Source organism: Crinia signifera, chromosome 2 (genome assembly GCF_055691185.1).
Source record: "Crinia signifera chromosome 2, ASM5569118v1, whole genome shotgun sequence".
NCBI lineage: Eukaryota > Metazoa > Chordata > Amphibia > Anura > Myobatrachidae > Crinia > Crinia signifera.
In genome coordinates, this window is record NC_139218.1 from 355,328,014 (window position 1) to 355,337,740 (window position 9,727).

At 45.7% G+C, this 9,727-nt stretch overlaps 1 protein-coding gene across 1 annotated transcript; it reads left to right on the top strand.

Moving 5' to 3' along the window:
- The first annotated feature begins 3,442 nt into the window (after nt 1-3,442).
- ZAR1L (zygote arrest 1 like) lies at nt 3,443-9,462 on the top strand. The gene is made up of 4 exons (XM_083169814.1): nt 3,443-4,053; nt 4,505-4,597; nt 7,703-7,777; nt 9,146-9,462. Exons 1-4 carry the CDS (start codon nt 3,481-3,483, stop codon nt 9,287-9,289), a joined length of 885 nt encoding a protein of 294 aa, XP_083025940.1. The 5' UTR covers nt 3,443-3,480; the 3' UTR covers nt 9,290-9,462.
- Nucleotides 9,463-9,727: the final 265 nt, after the last annotated feature.

A 9,727-nucleotide genomic window follows, 5' to 3' on the forward strand; every position in this document is an offset into this window, starting at 1 on the left:
TGTACAGGACGGGAGCTGGCGTTGGCTAGTGCGCTGCTAGGGTATAGTCATAGTTTTCCTACAACTCCCAGAATGCAACCCGCGCTGTGCCAGGCTGGGTGGGAGTTGTTGTCTAGGGATTGACATCGGCAGCCCACCATCAAATGATGGCTGTGCTTTAGCCATCGAATTTCCGATGCAATGGTAACCGACATTCGCATAAAAAAAGTGATACAAATCTATTTAGTTGATTTGCACTTTTGCAACAAAAAAAAAAACCTTTTGCACATGCGCAAAACGGAGGGACCGGTATAACCATAGCAAAACCATCGAATATCTGACATTCGATGGTGGCAAACATCGGAATGCAGCCATCAAATGCTAAAACACTAGCATCGGTTTTAAAACATTGATGGTTTGGAAACTATGCGATATCCATCCATATTGTAGTCTGAATAGTGTCTGGGTTATAGCAGGGTTGACACAATTACGTTCGACATTCAATAGCATTCCTCTCATCTGTTCAGATTAAAGCGAGACAGTCCAGCTATTTGGAGATGGTTGCGCTGTCCCTCCGTGGGTGGCAGTTGGGAGAAGCCGGTGAAGGCGCACGGCATCTCTTCAGTGCAGGGAGGGAGGTAATGGGATCATTCGTCAGACTGCATTTAGGTCTACAAGCATTAGGTCGACTTGCATTTAGGTCGACCTGACTGAAGGTCGACATGGGTTAGGTCAACAGGGTCATTGGGTCGACAGGGTCATTAGGTCGACATGTGGTAGGTCGACAGGTGTTAGGTCGACAGGGTCATTAGGTTAACAGGTATAAGGTTAACAGGGTCATTAGGTCGACAGTGAAAAAGTCGACATGGGTTTTTTTTCCCCCAAAAAATTTTGTTTTTTAAAAAAAAAATTAAAGCGTCGACAAAGTCAACATAGCACCGCGTCCCCTCGCATGGCTCGCTGCGAGGGGACGCTCGCCAATGCACACTCCCATCGCTGGCAATATGGTCGCTCAGCGACCATATTGCCAGCGATATTTGCTATAATCGCCCCCGTGTGTACGCACATTAAGGGTTACCATTCATTCTTTATTTTATTTAATACATTTTTAGTGTGTCCATTCTACATACTATTTTATATGTAATTGTTCATTTTTAATATATGTGTAAAAAAATTTATTAAATAAAAAATTTTTTTATATTGCTAAGAAACCGTCATTTTCTGAATTATTTGAGAAACAAGCCAGCGCTGGTTGCTTTTTTGTTTATGTGGTATATGGTAGCAACAGTCATTAGCCCGGCATCGGAATCCCGGCTGGACGGACTCAAGACAGCGTGGCGAGCACAACAAAGCCCTTGCAGGCTCGCTTCGCTCGCCACGCTGCGGGCACGGTGGCACACTACACTCCCCACCTATTCTATTTTCCCTCTATGGGGGTCATGGACCCCCATGAGGGAGAATAGCCGGTGGCCGTCGGGACCCCGAGTGTTTGGGATTTTGACTGTCGGGATCCCGACTGTCCGGAAACTGTCCGGCACCCTTACAAAACAGGGGTGTGTCACTCCTATTTTGTAAGGGTCTGCATCTTCAGGCAGCCAGGCAAATACATTTAGGCTTACTCAGATTGCTGTGGTTCTCACACTCAGCCTCAGGGCCCCCCACGGGTCACATTTTCCAGGTCACCTGGCAGGAGCACTGTGTATCACCATAGGTCACATTTTAAAACTCCACAGATGACCTGGAAAATGTGAACTGACCTGAGGTCCTGAGGAGTGAGTTTGAGAACTTGTGCTGAATCTGCAATCCTTTACTTAAGATACCTATTATAGCATTAACATTTATTCTCATTTCTGCTGAGCTCAAATAAGCAACAACAATGCTGAAGGTGCCCATACACTAGTGCGATTTCGGTGCATCAGGCTGATAAATGGTGTGAAATTGTATGTGTTTTACTTCTGTTTCCCACGGGACCGCGGATTGGATCAAGGCTCTGATTCAGGTTGTCTCGGTAAGCTGTAAACATCGCAGCGCACCAAATGCCTGAGACGCATGGTACCATGTGAGGGGATGTGTATGAGAACACATCCCCTCACATGCCTCCGCTAGCATCGCTGACCATCAAATGATCGCTGACCATCGAATGATTTTCTCCTGCCTTCACAAATAGAAGTGAGTGAAAACTGACTTTTATTTAAGAGCGCAACAACCAAGACGGAGCAGGCAGCCGACGGCCTGTGATATGAGCCGACCCACCCCGGCAGGCATCAGCCCACCAACATACCCATGGGATCAAATGAAGAATCAGGGCCTAAATCTGGAGATGGGATCGCATCCGATACATTGTATGCAAAGTGAACGCATACAAAGTATCCCATGTGATCCAGCTGCTGGGGCCAATTGAGGGGGGGGGGGGGGGCTTTAGTGCATGCACCTCTTAATCAGTCCAGCAGACCTGTGGGATAACCCAGACAACTGTTTTATTTCAGGTGTAACTTGCCATCATCATGTTATGTATTTACGATTTATGACTTAAGGGCCCCATACACTCATGCGACTTCTACAAGGAGATTGCATACTATATGCGGGTCCTTTTGTATACAATGTATCGTATGCAATCCCATAAGGTGCGTACACACGGGGGAGATATATTGCTCAGTTTCTCCTTTTTATCAGCGACCAGAGATGGTTGCTGATGAAAGGGAACCTCTGCCGGCGGTGCCGCAGAGGGAATCAGCTGGTCGCAGGACCAGCGATTAGAACGGGGTTGAAAACGGGAGCGTGCAATCGCTGGGGTACACTCCCATCACTGGCAATATGGTCGCCAGCGACCATATTCCCAGCGATATCAGCCCCTATCGCTGCCGTGTGTACACAGCTTGAGAGTGCTGCAATATCCAACAAATTCCAGGTGCATTTGTGTTATCCGGCTCCGCTGTGATGTGAATTGGACTGCTCATCGGATTGGAATCGGAGATAAAACACATACAGTACAATTGAATCCGTCAAAAAGGGCCCAAATCGCTGTAGTGTATGGCAAACATTACATGTTAAAATAAATGTGAATCATCACTGAGTAAAATTAGAAGTCAGTAGAATATCCTTGAGAGAGAGTCCATTGTGTTAAATAACACACACTGGGTCATAGCTACACAACATATTAAACCAAGACAATTAAAGTATATATATAAAAAATGCATCTACTATAGAATTATTCGGGTATTTATTTCCTAGTAGGTGAACACTGAAATGAGGGTAAATAACAGGGGCACGTCTTGAGTTGTAACCCTGTCCCTGTAAATGAGGGACACAGGTGTGCAGTGCATGCAGTCAGTGCAATGTCGGCAGCACCAAGGCCATGTAATAGAGAGCCGCCGGTGAGGGTGGGAGCAGTGCAGCCCTGTCAGGGTAATTGGGTGAGGTGGGGCAGCTGGGGTAATGAGCCCGGGAGGCCATAAATCCGGGCTGCGGCCTCCCCCCCGGCAGTGTACAGGTGGTGTGGCTATGGCTGGCTTCGTGTTCGCGCCCTATAACGCGTACCCTGGCCATGGGGGGCGCTATGGGCCCCAGGTCAGGAACAAGCAGGGGCCAAATTCCTCCTGGCGAGCCGGCAAAGGCTCTGAGCCCGTGGACTACCTGGATAACGTGCAGCGGGCCCAGCTGAAGGCGCTCCTGTCCCAGGTGAACCCCAACCTCACCCCGAGACACCGCAAGGCCAACACCAAGGAGGTCGGGGTGCAGGTGAATCCACGTGTGGACGCCGGGGTCCAGTGTTCCCTGGGGCCCCGCACCCTGCGCAAACCGGCTCCCCCCGCTGATGACCCCAAGCCGGCGGCCGAGGAGCCGGTACGCTTCACCCGCCCGGTGGCCGTGTACTCCCCGGTGGTGGCTCGTAGGGTCTTCTCCCTGCCCCAGGGAGGCCGCCCTGCTAGGAAGAGCCCGATGGTTCCTGACTACAAGCCAGCGCCGGAGAGCGAGCCGGGGCAGGAGGACGCAGCTTCGGAGCTAGAGAGTCCTAAGGGCTCCCCGGAGAAAGCCCTCAGCCAGGAGGAGGAGCTGCAGAGATCCGCTTTCCAGGTATCATCTGGGGTGTCGGGGTGAAACGTGGGGCCAGATTGGGTGGTGGGTGTATTGCAAGTTTGCAAAGCTCCATTGGGAGCAATAGTAGGTAATCGCATTGCGAGTTTTCACTACCATCGATGTTATTTCGATGGTAGACATCGATGTGGTCTCTATTTATGGCAGCAGGCATGCTGTTTGCTGCCATTAAATAGTAAACATTCGATGGTGATCTGATGGTCCAGATTCCCCAGTCAGCCAAGCTACAGTGCTTCTGCAAGTTTGTGTTGAAGATGCTCGCATATGTGCAATAAAGGTGCGTGTGGATGTTTTGCCTATCATCATGGTTTAGTTTTATTTTTTTGCGGCTAAAGATTCACTGGCGGAAGCTCAGCCATCTTTTGATACACCCTGTATATATGGGGAAATTCTATTCACTTAAAAAACTTCATTTTTTTTTACCCCTCAGTTTCTGGAGCAGAAATATGGCTACTTCCACTGCAAGGACTGTAAAACACGATGGGAGAGTGCATATGTGTGGTGCATTTCTGGAAGCAACAAGGTGAAATAATTGCAGTGTAACTAAAGTACCTGATGCCCAAAATATGCTCTTATGCAGGACAATTGCACAAAACAAATGGCTGCCTGCAACAATCTGTTTACTGTAGGGTACTGAGGGATTTGGGTTCAGTCTGGATCGTTTGATTATACAATCTGTGCGCCTACTTCATGCTGTGAATGGTGGCAATATTGCAGACTATGGTCAGCTGTAGTCATTACTCATTATCCATCTGACCTGGTTGTCTCACATTGAGCGTTCCTACTATATAACTAGCTGCCTATATTATTCCTTGACTTTCCCAAGGAGACTCCATTTTGAAATGGATGGCTATAGGTACTCTTACCATCAATGGTAACATTGCTGGTTGGCTATAGGTACTCTTACCATCAATGGTAACATTGCTGGTTAACCTCAGTGGTGTAAAATCATTGATGGGGACTATCGATGGGCTTGAGCTACTGCTGGTTATCCCTGCGCTATTATGAACTGGGCTGCAGACAAGTAGGGTGGTAGCAGAGCTTCACGCATCACATTCGCAAGTCCAGCTAGAGAAAAATAGTCTCTGGCATAATCGTGTAGTGCGGTCTTACAATCAGTGAGTGCCGTTTTTAAGACTAGAAATGCAGCAATGTTTTGCTTATGGCTCGTAGCACACTCCTTCACTGATAGGTCCTCTGTGGTCACCTGTCTCATGACTGGGATGTGGCCACTAGCTTTTCCACTGATCAAAGCAACTGCTAGAATTATTAATGGTGGATCGTTCAATGGCCTCTCTGCATCATTTACATTCCATCAGAAGGGTTTATGGTCATTGCTTATAAGCCCTTAAGGAAAATGGAGCAGCCATATAAAATGCTCTAGGGCTCTAGTTTCCCATTAAACCAGCGAAAGGGTATGACATATACTCAATAAGACAAGAATTGACATGTCTGACTACCGAGTGTATCATGCTAGGTAGGGGTGGCCATCATTGTGATTGCCAGTGATGCTACAAATGGTCAGTGATGGTAACATACTATGTAATTGACGACAATGGCTTTTTCTGTTGATGGTCTTCCAACTTTCTTTGACTCTCCTATTGGCCAATCAGAACCTGGGGGTGGGGCTATGCGCCATGTCCCAACACCTGGGGGGGAGAATTACTTTTTTTTTAAATTTATTATTATTTTTTAATGCTGTGCCATTGATAAAGGGAATCCATCTTGGTCTCGCCAATCAATGGCAAAACTATTCTACTGTAAATCATGATATTAAACCTCTATGGGTGATGGCCATCCCTAATGGTGTAAGTTTATTGTATTATTTTGTAAAGCTTTAGTTCCAGAGCTAAATTAAAAGTTCTAGTCCAAAAATGAGTATTGCATGTTCATCTTGTGTGGCTGGGTGAGGGCTGGAAATTGCTAATGCCACAATCTTCCAGTATAACTTGCAGACTGATATCATCAAATGTAGGATGAGGTGAATATTCCATGGACCTGATTAGAAAGTCTATCTTCTAGCTTTTTGTTTCAGTTCCTATTCAGTCACTTTGGCTGGAAGAGATCCCATGACAATAATTGCCACTTGGAAGCTAATTTAAGGTGCGTACACACAGGGGCGATTTTGTGCAGAATTGCGGGAAATATGGTCGCTGAGCGACCATATTGCCCGCAATGGGAGTGTGCACCGGCGATATATCGCCGGGTGCACGCTCCCGTTTTTGCCCCTGTGGTGATCGCTGGTCGCAGGAACATGCTCCTGCGACCAGCTGATTACCACTGCCGGCCTCCCCCCGGCAGTTTCTTTTTCATCAGCGACCATCTCTGGTCGCTGATGTAAAGGAGAAACTGAGCAATATATTGCTCAGCCATATATGGCTGAGCAATATATCTCCCCCCGTGTGTACACAGCATTAGTTTTGCAGTCACTCAAATTTTGGTGGCTTCTATTCAATTGTTGGTCTCCCCTCTCCCTCTGTTGCACATTCATGCCCCCTATGTCAGTTAGGGTGCTCAAACTGCTGCATGAGTGCCCAGGGTGCCGGACATGTTCCCGACAATCGGGAACCTGACAGTCATTACCCCGATGTCGGCATCCTGACAGTCAAAACACTGACACTCTGGGTCCCAACGGAAACCGGCTATTCTCCCTCATGGGGTCCACGACCCCCGTAGAGGGAGAATAGGCGGCGAGTGTAGTGAGCCACCATGCCCACAGCATGGCGAACCCGCAAGGGGCTTTGTTGCGCTTGCCATGCTGTCTGAGTCCGGCCAGTAGGGATCCCGACTGTCTGGACCATCTACCACACCTGAGTGCCCTAACCAGGGTTTTCCCACAGTTCAGTGCATTCCTCAGAAGCCTGAATTTCCCTGGCTGCATTTGCAACAATTAAACTGATCAAATGATTGCAGTTTAGTAGAATCATTGAATCTGCCTAACGAAATGTTGCTAATATGTGGCAAGATGAATACGTGATTAACATGTTTGTTATGGATTACTTTACTACTGGTAAACTGCTGGACTAGGCACAGTGTGGTCACAATCTGTACATGTTAAGGCTGCAGCAAATGGAAATGCAGGCAAGGATTAGGGATGGCCATCAACCATTGATTCAAAATCATTGATGGTTTATGGCCAATATTTAATACTTTTGCCATTGATGGGGGGAGAACCAGATGGCACAGCAAAGTTGTGTTTTTTTTTTTTTTTTTTGGGATGACCATTGATAGGTAAAAGTATTGATGGTCATACATTACATAGCAACTATCGATGGCCAGGTGCACTATTGCCCAGTATGGCTGAGATCATGTGTAATGCATTCCAGCCTAGAATACGCTGCTGGTGCTCTTCATTATGTAGAAATCAATTGGAACAAGTGGCTGTTTCTCCTGTTAGGTGTGAGCCTTCAGCAAAAGCACTTTAAACTATTTTATTTTTTTAATTGTTTTTTATTGCCCTGTCCATCTAGTCCACTAGTAATCCTTTACTTCTCAGGGGATAGCATCTTAGAAATGCATTAAAATTGAGTGATAACAGCGCAATATTTGCACATATCAGCAATCTACAGTGTTGCAATTAAATATCCCAAATGTGTTTCTAACACTTTTCTGATTCTACTTGCTGCAGGTTTATTTTAAACAACTTTGTCGCAAATGCCAAAAGGGATTCAATCCTTACAGAGTGGAAGAAATTCAGTGCCATGTGAGTCTATTTTTCAGCTGACAGTTGAATCTTACTCCTATACTTATAGCAGTGGTTATCAAACTCGGTCCTCATGACCCCACACAGTTCACATTTTCCAGATCACACAACAGGTGCTATCATTACTGACTGACGCCTTTTTAAAAGAGCCACAGGTGGAGCTAATTATTTCATTTGATTCTGTGAGTAGACCTGCAAAACATGCACTGTGTGGGATCCCGAGGACAGACTTTGAGAACCATCTTCTATATGAACCAAGGCTTCTAGTCTTAAGATGGGTTCACAATGGATCAGATTCTCAAAGTCCTCAGGACCCCACACAGTGCATGTTTTGCATGTCTCCTCACAGAATCAAGTGAAATAATTTGCTCCACCTGTGGTCTTTTAAAATGTCAGTCAGTAATGAGTGCACCTGTCAGGCGACCTGGAAAACGTGATTTGTGTGGCGTCCTGAGGACAGTTTGAGAACCACTACATTATCTTTTTGTAACTATTTTGCCAATCTTCCGTGTCAGCAGCAACAATCCTCCATTGGCCCTGCATGCAGGACAGCAGAGGACCACTCTAGCTGGGCCATGATGCTGCCAGCATCAGCAAGTATGTAGGCACTTACCAATGCCCATTGCACAAGATGCTGCTGGATATTCAGTCTAATGCTTGCCTAGCTGTAAGCGAGAGACATTGTCAGGTATCAGCCATGCAAATAAATGACTGATATGTACAGTATGAACAATGTTCAGCTGGATCATGTCAACCAATGGCAATATATCGGCACATCATACTTCTGGGCAATTTGCTTGTGGTGACTAAATGTTCCAGCACAATTGTGACTTCAAGAACACATCAAGCTGTTAAGTGTATGCACTTACACATCAGGATGGTTAATTGTGAATTAATGTGGCTGTGTAAACATGGTGTGATTTTTTTACTACATAGAATGGCGATCGGGTACAGCTAAACAGTGTGATTTTGACTATCTTGATGCCTAGCATCGGAATGGAGAGTACAAATAGACTGCAGAACAGTCTATTTCTGCAATCTAAGATTCTGCTCAATGTAACATGACAGACCCTCTTTGCCAGCAGATGCTGCAGTATTGGCTCAGTGTGTACACACCTTGAGTCCCTTAGTGTTTATTGTATACTGCTACTCTGTGCAATGATGTCTAATGATTACAGCAAAGTAGCTTGCATCTATCTGTGGGTGATGTAGTGACCAGTTCTCTGATAAAATTGGACACAGAATGGTTTACATATTCCTGGCTAGTATTACAGCTGATGGAAGCTTGCACGCCCATATACACTGTAGCCTGCTTCCCATTTGTGTACATTAATGTTCCTTTTTTTTTTAAATCTTTTTTTCTGCTAGGTTTGTACAAAGACTCGTTGCTCCTGTCCACAAAAGAAAAGACACATAGATCTGAAGAGGCCTCACCGTCAGGAACTCTGTGGTCGTTGCAAAAACAAAAAGCTCTCGTGTGACAACACGTACAGCTTCAAATACATTGTCTGATGTGGGGTACATTTTGGTCTGTAAGGAGCACTATGTACATTATAACCACATAGCACTTAAGACTAACTTGACTAGGTAGTCATGTTTGACACGGCAATGAATGGTCTGATGAATTTCATGTTTTGTAATGACCTCCTTTTGTATACATTGTAAATAAAGTTTATCTGAAAGTATATGCAAATGAACGCTGTTCCTTTAACACCTAAAGAAAAGGGATACAGTAAGGGGAGCACAACATACTATGGGGTATTATCGAAAGCTAATGGGGAAATCTTGCTCATACTGTAGTAAGCAAATGTACTTTTTCCAAAAACTACACCAGGCAATATGTTTTACATTGGGACTCATCTAAGCAATAAAGGATAAGCCAGATCCCTCCTTCTTTTTTGTAATAGTACCTAGTGCTTCCTTAAGGCTTTATGACCCATTTTACTTTTA

Coding starts and splice junctions, on each gene's coding strand:
- ZAR1L (XM_083169814.1), top strand. CDS start 3,481: ATGGCTGGCTTCGTGTTCGCGCCCTATAACGCGTACCCTGGCCATGGG. Junction 4,598..7,702: donor GCATTTCTGGAAGCAACAAG/GTGAAATAATTG, acceptor TACTTGCTGCAG/GTTTATTTTAAACAACTTTG. Junction 7,778..9,145: donor TGGAAGAAATTCAGTGCCAT/GTGAGTCTATTT, acceptor TTTTTCTGCTAG/GTTTGTACAAAGACTCGTTG.